Raw genomic sequence first — 15,559 nt, 5'->3', positions numbered from 1 at the left:
GAGGTGATCTCTCTGGCTGATGGTTTGATTGGTGAGAATATTAGACTTCAACTTTATCTCTGCAAATAATGACCTTTCTCTGGAATAACTGAAATTCTGACAGGAAGGAAGAGACTTTAGTGGGAATTTCCCCTAGATAACAGTCCTTAGTTTATAGAAATCCCGTTCCATTATCTCTAAATATTCTAAACATATACAGCAACATTATTCAGTGTGCTGAATTAGCAAACACAGTGCTTTCTGCACAAATCTTCAGTATTTTTAGCTTACAGATCTTTTTATACTCAAAAAGACAATCATAGATTTGAGGAAATTTAGTGACAAAATACAGAACTATTTTAATGGGCTCAGAACATTTCCTAATAATTTCTCTACTCCAGTTTCATGAAGTGAGGCACATAGTCCACCTCTTTTCTGGAAAACTTTTCTAAGAGAGCAGAACAACTATAAATCCAGATCCCACTGCTTTTTTGTAGTTTCTTTCTATAAGACTAGCTTACTGTTCAGGTAAGATTTCTATCTATAGGCAACTGTGCTATTTCTATTTGATCGGGACTAGCTTACAATATACCAGGTGAAAGAAATGATCAATAAGCAATTTATAAAATACATTACAGGTAGAATGTGAGACAAATATATAAATGGAACTTTTTTTTAATCTAAATGTTTTCTGAAATTTTGGTATCATAAAGCACATTGTTATTTTCTATATATAAGCCCTGTTTTAATTCTATGTTGAAACCCTTCCTTGTAGATTTTTGTCAGAGGTTTCCCTCTGCTTGAAACTGGAGGGAAAAACACATTGCAGAAAATACAAATAAGTTTCTCTGCTATTTCCTTTACTGGTGAATACTACAGCAGTAAAATGCTTCACATAAAATCAGTGTTAGCTATGTTTCACTACTTTTTATCAGAGTTTGCTCTTTATAATTACATTTTAAAAAATAACAAAGTTAAGTCTCCATTAGGAAATGAAAATTTGCTGGCATTTGCTTTTATTGTAAGATTTTACACTATGAAGCAATTTTGACTTTAAAAGATGCTTGTCATCCTTAGATGCTTTCCTTACTTGGTATAAATTGCTATATATAGGTATGGTATATTGATGTTACCATTTATCTTATTATGCACTTAATTTAGAATAATGCATATGACAGCGTGTCAAGCAGTCCTGTTCTGTTTGACAGGGGTAGGACTACAAGGCAATTAGAAATTCAGGGTGTAAAGCAGACTAAAATTTCACATTTGAGATGCAATTCAGCAATGGGCCTCAGTAACTCATTGGGCAGTATTTCCTTTTTGTTTCTAAAATTCAGATGTTTATTTCCAAAAATTTTAAACAGTGCAAAAGGAGAGATAGTATTAAAACCTGTAACTTCTAAAAACCTGGAAAAATAATTCTATCTTCCACCCTGGTGGTGAATAAATTATCTCAGTAGTCCAGCTTTCCACACAGCCTTTGCACATCTCTCATTGTTGGTCCATTCGGGCAGGAAGGAAATGCCTGGGTTCAGTTCTTGGTGTTCTGTAAAGCTTCTATGAGAGCTTTGTTGTATTCTTTGACCAGCTTTCTCGAATTCTTCATTATTGGCTGGTAATCACTCTCCTGACTTTTTGTTGCTATGACTGATTAAAAGAATTAAGGAAACAAACTGCCAGTATAAATATGAGCATAATCACAGATCACAAGGGAACCACAAGACCATACATTTCCTTCTGTGAAAACTGTCAAGGGATGAAAATAGTGGAAAAAACTCTGACCAGGCTAAAAGATCTACACTTATTTACTAGCTGCCATCTCACAACAAGCACTTTAGAAAAAAGGAGCGATTACATACCTAAGGCACTTTTGTTCACATATATATATATATATATATATATATATATATATATATATATATATATATATATATGTAGGCAATAAGTTCCTCATGAAGGACTCTGCTTATTGTTACATTGCAAACCAAATCACAGAAGTCCCAGTCCAAGAAAGCAGCCCCGCTCCAGTAGCCCAAGAAGATGTAAGTACTCTGTATAAGGGTCTGCAGTTGGATAGGCAATGTTTTATACTAAGTTAGGAGATATTTTAATATCCTGATCAACTTTTTTTCTTGGTTTGTTTTAAAATCTTTTCTGTTGAGAAAAACTGTGTTTAAGAGTATTGCCTTAATAAAATATTCCTGTAGAGCCTCCTTCAAAGAGGAGGTGGCTCCAACTATATTACACTATCCAAGACTTTTTTCAGATATTTTTCCAGGAATTAGAGCATGTAGCAGATTTGAGAAATGGGATATTTGGTATTTGCAGAAAACAACATTATATGTATACATGTAGCTATATGTATATGCATTATTTACTAAATAATTATCATCATCATCAGTATTATTTCTGTGACGGCTAGCCTAACACAGAATTGCCTGAAATATATCCCCATGCCATTTTAATTGCTCAACACACTACACTAGATGGTGGGGTCTAGTTTTGACATTACTTTTACCAATTACATTTGTACTGTAATCATGTAACAGTGATTTTGTGCATCTTAGAGATTTCAGATTTTTTAAATAACAATTTGTTTCTTAAATAATTTTAAAGAAGTAATTTTATTGCAGTGAATTCACTGTCCCTAGAATATAAAATAAAAGCACAGCCTGGTCCTATTCAGATCTCTATAATAAATAAGGAGAAAAATAGAAAAATAGCACCAGATGAGAAGAATCATCAATTTTAATTAAAACAAATTTCAGTGCTTTTCCTAACTTCAAAAACTATCTTATGAAAGCCATTTGCAAATCAGCAAGTAATGATTTTGCTGACATGATTACTGCAATGCAACTTGTTAATCTGAATTCCATAGAGAACTACAAGATAGTTCCTCTACCCCAGCATGTTTTTAAACAATGTTACGCTGGCAGATTAATATCAGATAAGACTGGAGAGATGGGAAGATAAACTTTATATGTAACCTTGCAGAAAACCTAAGAAAGAAGGAAAAATTCCAGACCGCAAGGTAAAACTTATGTTTTAGGACTCCGTAAAACTCTTTCAGACAACACATGCAAGTTTCGCTATATATAATATCTATCAGCTAAGCAGATATTTGCAAAGGATTGCCTTTCCCATTCTCCCCTGTCTTTTGCAGCCCATTCCATCCTGTCTTGTTCTGCTGGAGGAAACAGACTTCTTCCTCAATTAATACAGTGTGTGAATTTGACTCTTACTTCTTAAAGAAAAGGATACATTCCTTCATCATAAAGTTATTTTGCTCATGGTGCTGCCACTTCCTCTCCAAATTTGTAAGCTGAAAACACAAAACCACAAAAAGAGCCAAAAATTAAAATGGTAATAATTACACATATATTTACATAAATAATTTTGTATCAGTACCTTGTACTCTATCAACTGATAAGATTAAAGTTATTTCACATAAAAACCACAGAAATGAGAAACAATGGCAAAATGCTTTTAAAGCTGCTGCTGATTACCCTGCATATATAATTTAGCACTTTATAATCCATCTGTATAAAAACACTCTGCAACTGCAGCAAGAGATGAAAAAATCAGATGAGAATTCAAGATTTGTCATATAAGAAAGTTAACAGGCAAGTCAGAAGTAAAAAGGTGAACAATTCAGGGAGATACTAATTCTAATTATGCTCCACATATCATTTAGATGGATCTCTTCTTAGAATCAGTAAAATCTAAAATCATCAGAGATACAATATTTCCTGACACTGTCTTGGACTTTGCACTACACAGAAGAAACTTCCTTACTTCCATAGTTAAGTTTCCTGTCTGATGCCAGAAGTTGTGATAAGAACAGAGCTGCAGCGAGAAGATTGTAGGAGTGTGGGTTCAGCGCTGGCACTCCTTCAATACTTTCAGCATCAACAGGAAACTAATGTGGACATTATATTGATGGCTGCTTCCTTACAATACAATTTTATATTTGTTTTTCTGATGCTACTGTTCAAGGTTCTGCATTTCAAGATATGAAGATGTTATTTTTAAAAGTAAAACTAAAAACCATTCTGAGACTAAACTTTAAGTGGAAACTAAGGTAATAAATAAGGAAAATATTGCAGTATTTTAGTTTAAAGCTCTCCTTAAGCTGGAAGAGATGAAAATAGTTTCCATATAATTCAAACCTTAACAGTAAGAATCAGTTTATCTAGTGTACTAGTTTGCAGCAAACAAGGCAATCATTTGTTTCCAAGACTAGGTATTTCTGGCTAATTAGAATTATTATTGTCCTTTTGGTAGACATTGCTGCACATAACACAGCCAGCAAAGGAGCCTGGAACTGAAATACATGTTATCTTGCACAGAGAAAAGGAAAGATTCAGTGTATTTTTACAGTAACTGCTTGACGACCAGCTGACCTCTTGCAAAATTGCCCAAGTCCTCCACATTTATGAACACTACTTGTACCTCAAAATGCTTGACGAATGTCAAATAATCAGTTATTATAAGACATACCTTAATTCACCCTCATTTTTTTACACTTAGGGCATAAAAAGTAAAGAAACAAATCCTTTTCACCCACATAAAAATAGAACTGCCACATTTAATGAACTGAAGAAATTACATACAACTACTATTTTATATAAAATGCTTAGATTCATTATGCAAGTGTCTTAACACTGAGTATGCATTTCTAATTTACCTAAACCCCAGAATCTGATCTTGGCAAAAAAGATTCACAGTACCTGAAGTCTTTCACATTTTGGCGTGTAGCTTTGAGGATTTGTGTCACCAGCCTAGAACGATTATCATAATCCTATGCTACAAATGGACACATATGCCTCAGTCAGAGCTAAGTCTTCTCATCTGCTCCACAACATTAATTTCAAAAGAAAGTCAACTTAAACATGTACAATATGACCTTCAGCTTTTGACTGTACTAGAAAAAAGAACAGTTCTAAAGGACAAATATCTCAACAACATAAATCAATAAAACACACTGAAATGCATTAAAAAAAATCAGTTTCCCTTTCCACCTTATTTTAAGGTTATCTATTTTTCTTCTGTGCATTCAAACATATTTACCAGTAAAGTTCTGCTGCCAAAATGACAGCACTTTATGTGTGTTTATAATGAAAGAAGTTATAAACATCTTTCCCGATTCACTTTTGAAATAAAATATACATATATACCAAAGTTGTTTAAATGTGAACAGACTCTAAAACTTCAGTGGCCTGCAAGGAGCAGAACTGGAAAAAGGAAAATGGAATTAATAGTACAGATTTAAAGGAAAAAAAAAATCACAACGACTTTAAAAGCAAAAGAGATCTTAGCTAATTAGCAGTGACCTTTTTTTTCCCTGTTTCTTTCTAAGTTCGTCCTCAAACTACTTAAGCAAAGGAAGGGCAGAAGGTAGAGAGTTCTGAGCAAGATTAACACAAACACTTAAACAAAGGACTCACATAACTTTTAGCTCAGAAAGATCTCTGCTAATAATCCAAAGCTTACAAGTCATTTGTTGGCACAATATTACCTTTTGTTTGAAAACAGCAAATACAGTTACACACTTACAACACATGACTTAGAAAACTCACTGAGAAGGAACAAACAGATTCTGCCTGTACAATGCTTCATGTGTATGAGAAAGCCAAAACCAAGAAACAAACAACTGAAAGAATAATATGTAACTTGACCTATACCTGAGAATGGGTCTCGTTTTCTTGCAGCTCCTTCTTTAGTGTCTCATACTCTGTATTCAAATGCTCCATTATTTTCTTAAAAGCACGACTGCGTTTTGTTAATTTTTCTTTGTCGTCCTCGAGTTTCTAGTTAGGGAAAAACCCAAGAGAAACTGATTAATGGATGAGTTCATTTGATGTGGGCTTCAAGCACATTACTTTAATTTACCTTTTAAGATGGTATTTTTTTCCTTTTAGAACAAGATCACATGCATATGCGTAAAGAACTCACATGCTTTTCTCTAGCACTGCATGCTCTATCCCAAAAATAATAATCAATGATTATGACCAAGTTGTATGCTTAGACAATACTGTATGAGCACTAGTGGGAATGCTGTTATTAAGAATTTGTAGGAAATTCTCTTTTGCTTGTGTTCTGTGTTAGATTACTAAATTCAAAGATATGGGCAGTCATAAACTGCATAAGACTTTAGCTGAATCATGAAAATAGAAAGGGGAAATTTTGTGGAAAGCAGTTATTAAAAGATACCCAGCTGAATACCTGCTACATGTGCCCAGTTAACAAGTCACACATATAAGCAAAATAGTATTTGGATTAATTTGCACTGATGTGTTTTTCAGCTGTCAGAAGGACTGCCAGTCACAAAACTGGATTCCCCTCCACTAACTGTTCAAAAGCACACACTTTGTTTCATCCCTTTCATTACCTTTTTCTTTTCTTCTCCTGATGCTTTCAGAGCTGGCAAATTATTGTAGATCTCCAGCTCTGCTTTTGTCTGTTCAATTTTGTCTTTAAGAGAAGCTAGTTCACCAACCATCTTGCCCTCCAACAATTCCATCTTCTGTAGGTCCAGCTGCAGTTTTTGACTCTCTAGATCACCAGAAACACAATCTCTAATTAACAGTACTTTTTGTTTCAAAATACACAGCCCATTACATAAACATTTATGCTATATTTAACCAATATAAACAGCTCCTAAATATACTTCTGATTTTTTGTATTTTTGGGAGTTATTAATGTGAAGGAAACAAAAAATTTGATCTTCACAACATGCCACAAGTCAGACTCACACTACACACTACAATTACTATATTATAATCCATAAGTGAAGAATAATGAAAATGTGATGATCTGTATCACAGTGTTTCTATTTGTAATGTTTATAGCACCATGCAATAAATTAAAGCACCACAATCTTAAAGCAGTGGTGATAACATACAAAAAGTTTATTGCAATGCAATAGAAGTGCAGACAGAACACAGACAAACCAAAGAAGTATTTTTATGAGTTTTTTAGCATCATGTTCTTTTTATTTGTGGTGCTTGAATATGGATAAGACTTGATTTGGACAACAAATAGTGAAACTTGCTGTAAACATTTGCTTTGTAGAGGAAAACATTTTCATATATTCTTCATATATTCTTCAAAAAAGAAGTGTCACAGCTTACAACATCAACATAGGCTACAATATATAGCATTAACTTCTGAGATGCCATTAAAAACATAGCAGAGTTACGTAATTAAAGGAATTAGAACTGTGGGTGGATTATGACATAAAGAGGACGGTAGAGACTGAAACTGTCCAGACATGTGGGAGAGAAAAAACTATATCTACACAAAGTAATAAAAGTACTTTGACTCAGTCTTGGGGTAAGTTACTTACCCAGAGTCAGGAAGGACTAGATGTTGGCTAGACTTAGTTTGGATGGTTTTGTGATCTGACCTGTCATTGTATTTCATTCACATTCCTGAACATTGAACACATGGCTATATCATCTTATGTTTCAGATCTGTGTCTAACTCAGAACAACAACAGAGATAATGCAGTTTTCTTCCTACATTCCAAAGTATCAGGCAACATGGGCTATTGAGAGGGATGAGACTGCACAAAAAACCTTTTCTTGGCATATGTTTGCATCTTGAGATTTGTGCTGATCTGCTGAAAAAAGGAGAGAAAATTTCCTCCCCAGTTTAATCATGGCAGCATAAATCTTTAAGGCAGAAGAAAATAGGTGTGTCCATGTGATAGAAGAAGAGTTCACCTTTTCAAAAACTACGGGTATAGTTCTGCCAGTGGACTTACATGGGAAAATCTCACCTGATCAAAACATTCAGAGCAAGATTTTGCTACTCATCTCTCTGCTTGTGTATTTATATGCCATATACTTATATTTTAGAGTGAAACACTCACTTTTATCGACATTTCTGGCATATTACAGAGTGCTTTCATGATTTCTTTAGGAACCTCAAAATAAAAGGACAAACCAAGATTTCTGTACCATTTGCAATTATCCTGAGGAAAGCTTATCCATAAGGTAAGATTGAAAGTGTCCTCTATGTGCAAGGAGCATTTATATAAATATGAACAATTCCCATGCAAATTAAAAGAAGTATTTTAAATTATAATATTTTTGATTGCTTCACATGTAAGTAATTCACAGTCTGCCTTCCACTGCAAAGGACTTAGGAAAACACATTCAGTGTGTCTACAATATTTTATAACTGCTTAGTCTTTCACAATGAAGTTTCTGGCATTGGTCAGTGACAGATTGTAAACCACAACTGAACAGATCACCTCTTTCCTTTCTTGTTCCTAGAGTACTGTGGTTTAAAGACAAATTAATAAATGAGAGTTTTAGATCAGAAACAGTAAAAAATAAAATTAAAAAATAGATTCAGATTGGAGAGAAATAACAGAAAACAACTATAGATGTTCATGAGTATTTACCTGGGTCTGATCACAGCATTTTTATATAGCTGTTCTAATATCTGTATTTTGTTATTTTAAAATTATACATAGTTGACCAGTTGGAATTTATTTTACATGTAAAGACTAGCGCCAACCCAAATGCCAAAAAGGCAAAAAAATTTCTTGGACTGCTCTTTCTAATACAAGCAATGATGAGACTGCAATGGATATTCCTATCCATTCACACTTTCTGGAGAAAAAGAACAAAACTGGAAGGGGAAAATTTTATCCTTATCCAGCAGCAGACTCAATGAAAAAACCTCAAAACTGAAAAAACCTCAAAATTCCTCTAGGGGAAGAGACAGGAAGAGGATGCAGACCAGTTCCTTCTGATAGGCCATGAAGTTGCAGCATCTAGCATGCAGTGTGTACACAGTGGCAAATTCTCAGAACAAACTACAGTGACCCAGGGAAATGTTTTTGGGAAACTATGCCATCAGCACTTTTGTTTACCCTTCACGATTTCCTTTTCTTTTTTATTTTTTTAAGGATTCTGCTGGTGGACTTTTTATATCTTTGTTATGACAAGAAAATATGGAAATCCAGATTTTAATCATAACAAAAGAATTCTGAAGATGGCTGTGCTATAGTTCAAAGATTAGAAGGAACCTCAACTGTGCAAATTGAGCATTCACTGTATTTCTGAAGGAATCTTGTTTGTTATACTATCTGTGAATCCCAGCTGTCAGACATTTACTTAGGAATAACTTGTCTGCTGAACATTATGTACTGTAACTTGCTCCTCTTCCCTTACAGAGAAAGAAATTTTTCTTTCAATAATGCCTCTATAGTACTACATGCTACCAAAACATCCTTATATTGGAAAACAGTCAGAAATGATGCTTATATGGAAGAACAAAAAGTCATATTTGAACTTTTAATATAAGGCCCAAAAATTCAAACTACACTACAACTGCAAAATGAGTTATTTTGTATTAAATCACACAACAGAAAATCAATTTCTCTAAAATTTTGTGCCAAATAACTTATTTGCCCGTAACTACTTTGAAGTCACAATACTGGCTCCTATTTTGAAAATTACTGTCAAGTACAACATGAAACAGCCTTCTAAGAAAATGATTTAACGTTCTTAATTCCTGCCCCTTCCTTTCAGCCAAACAAACAAGGAAAGGTTTGCTGAACCAATAATGATATTGGCAAAGACACAGAATAAACAGTGCAAATAACGAACTAAAGAGATACTTCTTATGGGAATGAAATTAAACTACTGTCTGCTTTTTGAAATTACAGAGAACATCCTCAAGATGTTAATAAGTATTTGAGTGTTTAGAAAACAAAGTCAAAATGAATATTCACTTGGCAGAACCGAAGCTTTGGGATTTGAGAGCTATTTACTGTTGTCAGTTAATTGCCTGTGGAACATATCCATTTGGAAAAGCATAAACCATAAGTAAGTTATACTAAGAACTACATTTACAAATAATTCATGGTTAGATAAATGTGCAAGACTCAGTTTCAGTTTACTAAACACTCTATCAAGATCATGGAAGATCTTATTTTGAGGCAAGTATTAGTAAAATAAAATTCTAGCTCAATTCAACGCCTGTATTGAAATACACGTGTTAAACATATATCTGTGCAAGGAAGATGATAATTTAGTGATCATAGTAAGGTAAATATAAATAAGTATACATACCTATTATAAATACATAGTATACAATATCTAATAGATAATATATATATAAATAAATAAATGAAACAAATAGAAATAAATTGATGAAAATAAATAACTTGTTACCCAGAAGCATTTCAATTTGTGAACTTATCACTGCATTTTAATATTTGGAGATCACTTGATATCTAATAATTGGAAATCTTCTACATGATATCAGTGTAACAATGCAGGTAGTCTTTATTATTTTAAGGAATTAATTAGAAAATTCGCTGATCTCACCTGTAATCAGATTCTTAGCAGTGCTCTGTGATTTCTGCATTTCATTTGATTTGAAAGTGAGGTCTTCCTGCATAATCTTCAGCTCTTGATTGGTAACAGATGAAATTTGTTTCATATGATTCAGATTCTGTGTGTTACCAACAACGATATGAACATGCTGTATTTTTGAAACAACAACTGCTAACTGGATAAGTAAGAAACTCTCCTGTCCTATGACACTGTCTGTTATTTGGGTGATTTAAAAGTGAATGACTTGCATTCTGCCAACTTCTGATAAAAGATGTATTGACAGGCCAGTACAGATGAAATAAATATGCAGCAAATATAAACTGTGCTGTCATATAGGTCTGTTGTAAAGTAAGTGACAGTGCCTAAAATACACCTTATGGTATACTATATTGAAAGAGGTAAGAGACAATTAAAATAATCATAGAATCAAAGTATTACTCAGTTGAAAGTTTTCTATAACATAAGAAATCCATGGGAGCCAAAAACATTAAAAAGAATACAAGTCTTGAAAGTGAGAAAAATGGCAGACTAGAAATGGGAACAGTTTCTGAACTGCTACATTATTAATTTATAATATTTACATTAAATATTATGCATCAGGGTAGTTCAGACATACTTTTAGTAGAGGGACAACTGAAATAGTTTTAGTTCAGTAAAACTAGTGACAGAATAACCCATGAACTGAGTTTTGCAAACTGTGGATAAACAAAATATTGCAGCAGTTTTATTTGCAGTATTTGGAAATGTTTATCATTATTAATGTTAGTTATAGCAGAGATGCAGAGTTATAGAAATTATGAAAATATTCCTTTGTTCTGGTTACAATATCACACACTGCTCAAAACTCTTCCCCTAGAAAAAGAGAGAAATTAAACAAATCCTTTTTTTAACTATGGCTGTACATGGTTTAATGTTTAATCATTTTAAGAGATAATTATGTAGATAAATATAAATATATAAAATCCACCATCCTTCTTTATCCAGCCACCCTCCTGTTTTGTGCGTCTGGAGTCCTAGCTTGCCAAAGGAGGATGAAAATGCTACATGCTTACCCTGCTCAAGTGCTCCAGGAGTGCAACAATGTTGGCTTCTGTTTGGGCCTTTCGTTCCAATTCCTGATTCTTCACATCTTCAAAAGTCGCTAGAAAATCTAGGGATTAACAAACATGAAAAAGAAGGCTCTTACTTTTAAGGCTGCAATGTTGTTTCCAATCAAAACTTTGTATTATATTGGCAGCAGTACAGATAGGTTACTGTAATTGTTTATTCAGATAGGTTACTGTAATTGTTTATTTAAAAGCCAGGTGGTAGAGACCTTGAAACTTGTCAGCTTATTGACCTTGTTTCATTTGAATGCTGTGCATTTCACAGATTCATAAAAACTCTTGAATGCAAGAAAGTGCAAGAACTCATCAAATTAATTCACTTGCTCCAAGACAAAGCCAACTCTATGTCTGTAATTCAGATGTTTGTCTATATTCTTCACAAACAGAGCTCCTGATACATACTCTACAGTTCTCCTGGATAATCTATTTCAATGCTTGGTAAGCTTTATTGGTAGGAAGTTTTTACTAATATCCAACCTGAAATCTTTCTGCACCTAGTGGTATGCTACTCCTTTTCTATCTTCCACACATATATAGAAATAAACTATTCCATTATTATTTGAAACAGCCTTTTTACACATTTGACAACTGTCATAAATTTTCTAAAATAAAAGACAAATTCTTTTTATATCTCCTTGCAGGTCATGCTTTCTGCATACTCCCATCAGCTTTCTTAAGGACTGACAGCCCCCTTCTTTATGAGCAGAACTCCCATCTGAAGAATTTGATGCACAGGGAAAAAAATACTTCAGCTGTCAAAAAAAATTACACTCCAATGTACATCTTCTGTGTGGTATTTTCCTTGTTAGTTTGATACTGCTCAGCCATGTTCACTTTGTCTTTCATTCTCCGAGCTATACCACAGAGCTGTACCTAATGAATTGCTCTCTGCTCTGCATTTTCACTGTTGATTACTCCATCCAAGTGTAGAAACTTACACTAAGTCCTTTCCAAACTTCTTTGTAATTGATTTCTAACATAACAGATATATACTAAATTCTAACTATGTCCTCCAACATGATTTCAGCTTTTCTGATGGACCATTTTTTATAACTGCTCTGTCAGATACTCTCTCCCAATATCCAACTGATTAAGAAAATACTGACTAACTTGAACACACTGACAATCCGACACACTGCAAAACCCCACTTAGTACATCCTTTAATTTTGGCACCGAATCTTTCAAAACTAATGATTTTTTTAACTTAATGCACAATATAGATTAATAATTAATAGACATTATTTGCCTAGCTTGCTTCTAAAAAGACCACAAGGCAGCAGAAGTTATATTGAAGTTAAAGTACACATAATCTGCTACATCTTCCTTTTTCTGCAGTATTTTTCTGACACCAGAAAAGGAAAAAAACTTGTTTGTACTTGACAAATCAATACTAGTGTTATTCATATTCCCATTCCTGTAATATTTACATATTGTTAGCTTGCATAGTTTTCCCAAATTATTTCTGGAAATTGATACTAATCTGATGGGCCTGTATTTCCCTGTCCCCTCTTCCTCTACATAGGCACCGTATTTCTCTTTTCCCATCCTTAAGACTCCTGGCATGTTCCCCCATATCTCTCAGGTCTCAGGTCCCCCAAATCACTAACTGGTCTAGAACTCTAGCAATAACCTTTAATGATGGGTAGAAGCAGAACCAAAACCCAAAATGTCAAGCCCTGCAGACCCCATCTGCATTAATATGGAAAATCCAGATCAAGTGAACTTTTGTCTCTGCTTCTCAGGAAACCTGGCAATTTGAAAACACAGAAACTTGCTGTGTTTTTTATTAATCTTCTTTTATTATCAGCTGAGACCTTTTTCTCAGTATCATGATAGCCATAAGTTATATTGAACATTTTTGGAGAACACTTAAAAAAAGGTATTATATCCCTTGAACCTCCATGGCATGTTTACTGACCATTATCCCTTTTGCTGAGTAACAGACCAACTTTTTTGGTAAGCTGTCTCTTACAGTATGAAAGGAATAAGGTATACTTAAAGTCAGTTGTTTTCACCCTCTCTTAGTTGCTACTGAAGTCTCTACAACATTAAAACTTTTTGACATGTAAGAAAGCTTTAGAAACATTCATCTTGAGTAAATAGATACGAGAAGTTCTAATTTTATAGAATTACATTTTATCTACAGTCTTCCATGCTGAAGTTCTGCTTTAATCACTCAATCCATTAATTACAACTTCCCTATCATAAAATAAAGTTGTGTTCCTAAGACATTTAATGGTTTATAAAAAGCCTTGAAAGATGCTCTGAATATTTGTGACTGTCATGTAAGATATCAATTATCTTGTCTGCAGAACAAGACTGCAGAACTTTATGCAAAGATCAGCACACCAGTTCTTTGCAGATATAAATTAACTTTTTTAACAGTAAAACAAAACCTGTAATTTAGTGAAATTAGGCTTAATTTTATATATATATATATATCTACACATACACAATATTAGGTAAAAAATATTAGACAACTTACTGTCCATGCTCTCTTCCCTCTTCTTCAACTCCTTGTACTTCCAATTTTCTTCCCCTACAAGACATGTACCATTGATTTAACTTTATATTGTCTCAGGCCTGGATTCCTTCATGAAGGTAAAATGTCTGCTTCAAAAATAAAATTTCTACATGCCTAGGAACTACAGGATTCATCCTATGTCATTTAATGTAGTCAGTTCAACTAACTATATTATATATATCTTTATATTAACTAAGAAGATAGCCTGATAAATCAGCCTCAATACAATTTTGACAACCTTTCAAGGTTACAACTTCTGATAGATAGGAGGGAGATAAATACTTGGTTTGGGCAAAGGAAATTCACAGGGGTTTCTGAAGTTAAGGGAATTTCAATAATGGAGAACAAATGCTTCTTTGTATTTGGGCACCAAGATTAGTTAAAACTTTCTGCAGTCCTGTTTAATGTACGAGCCACTTCAACTGCACTTTCACCTATAAGAATGGTCTTTCATAAGGATATGCAGCTTGCAAGTGATAATCTCAAGGAAATAAACAGGAGAACTATACGAGCAATGGTCTAGGAAAATAAAATGCACAGAAAGCTTTCTACAGTTAAGTTGGAAACATTTCCATACACCTTCAATATACTGGTATTAGAAATAAGGAATACCATTCATAGACACTGTATTTTTAAATTCAACTACTGATTATAATTAACTCCTAATTTCTAAGTATTAGTAAAATGGGACACCTGATATATCTGTCACAAGAAGATGAGACAATTCATTTCCTAGAAATAATTTTAAGTTTCAAACATCTACATTTTTAATTGAGTCTGTTTTATTTTTAACATAATTTTTTAATTTTAAAGGATACAAAGTAAAAGAATCAAATAGGTACAGATAAAAGTGAGCAAATTTCTCTAGAACTTTTTATTTGTGCACCCCCACCCCATGCTTTCCTTTTTATCTGGTATATACAAACAGTAAGAACACCTGAGGGGCTGTAAGTGACTTCAATTCTGCTTCAGCTTCCTTGCAGCCGCGGCTTTGCTCCTTGCTGGACTCTCTCTCTCTCATTTTGCAAGGCAAGGCTCCATTAGTTAATGACTTAGCCTGCTCTACTCTTAAGAGTTCCAGTAATGGTGAGCCATGAAACAGAGTTACATAATCTGTCAAGTGTTTATAGAAAAAAATACTTGAAGTCCACAATTTTGAGATGTCTTTTCAGTAAGTTTTCTTTCAAATACACCACTAATACACAACTGTCTTAACCTCATCTTCAATGTATGAAGGGTTAAGTCTGTTGCATTATGAGTTAATGCTGATTTTGACTAATCATTAAAGTTTACTGCTAGTATACAGGCCAAGTAATAAGTGGTGAATTATTTACTTATTTAGATTTTTTCAGGTAAAACCTAAAAATAGTTATTCCAACATCGTATGTTTAGTCTTTTTCCAGCTCAGAAATATTTCTAACACTGAAATATTTTTATCCTAAAATATTAAATAATCCTTTGTTAAAATGTCTATTTTTTTACTGACTATTTCACCTGATATTTAGATTAAAAACTCTGGAGCTGAATTTTGGGAATGCTATGTAATAAATACTGATCCAGAAGTAAAGTCACTGGGGAGAGAGAGAGCACA

At 33.5% G+C, this 15,559-nt stretch overlaps 1 protein-coding gene across 2 annotated transcripts in view; it reads right to left on the bottom strand.

The window, feature by feature from the left end:
* Positions 1–818: 818 nt before the first annotated feature.
* IFT74 (intraflagellar transport 74) overlaps positions 819–15,559 on the bottom strand; it is a 35,756-nt gene continuing 21,015 nt past the window's right edge. For both annotated transcript variants that reach the window (XM_066569653.1, XM_066569652.1), the window contains exons 14-20: positions 13,930–13,983; positions 11,390–11,487; positions 10,329–10,455; positions 6,371–6,534; positions 5,664–5,789; positions 3,241–3,301; positions 819–1,626 (exon numbers count right to left, since the gene is read on the bottom strand). In XM_066569653.1, the coding sequence (XP_066425750.1) occupies positions 1,511–1,626; positions 3,241–3,301; positions 5,664–5,789; positions 6,371–6,534; positions 10,329–10,455; positions 11,390–11,487; positions 13,930–13,983 (746 nt within the window). In that variant the 3' untranslated portion in view covers positions 819–1,510. The remainder of the gene's footprint in view (positions 1,627–3,240; positions 3,302–5,663; positions 5,790–6,370; positions 6,535–10,328; positions 10,456–11,389; positions 11,488–13,929; positions 13,984–15,559) is intronic.

This window comes from Molothrus aeneus, chromosome Z, assembly GCF_037042795.1.
Source record: "Molothrus aeneus isolate 106 chromosome Z, BPBGC_Maene_1.0, whole genome shotgun sequence".
Classification (NCBI taxonomy): Eukaryota; Metazoa; Chordata; class Aves; order Passeriformes; family Icteridae; genus Molothrus; species Molothrus aeneus.
Note: the sequence above shows the minus strand (reverse complement) of the source record. Positions and strands in the feature narration are given on the sequence as shown.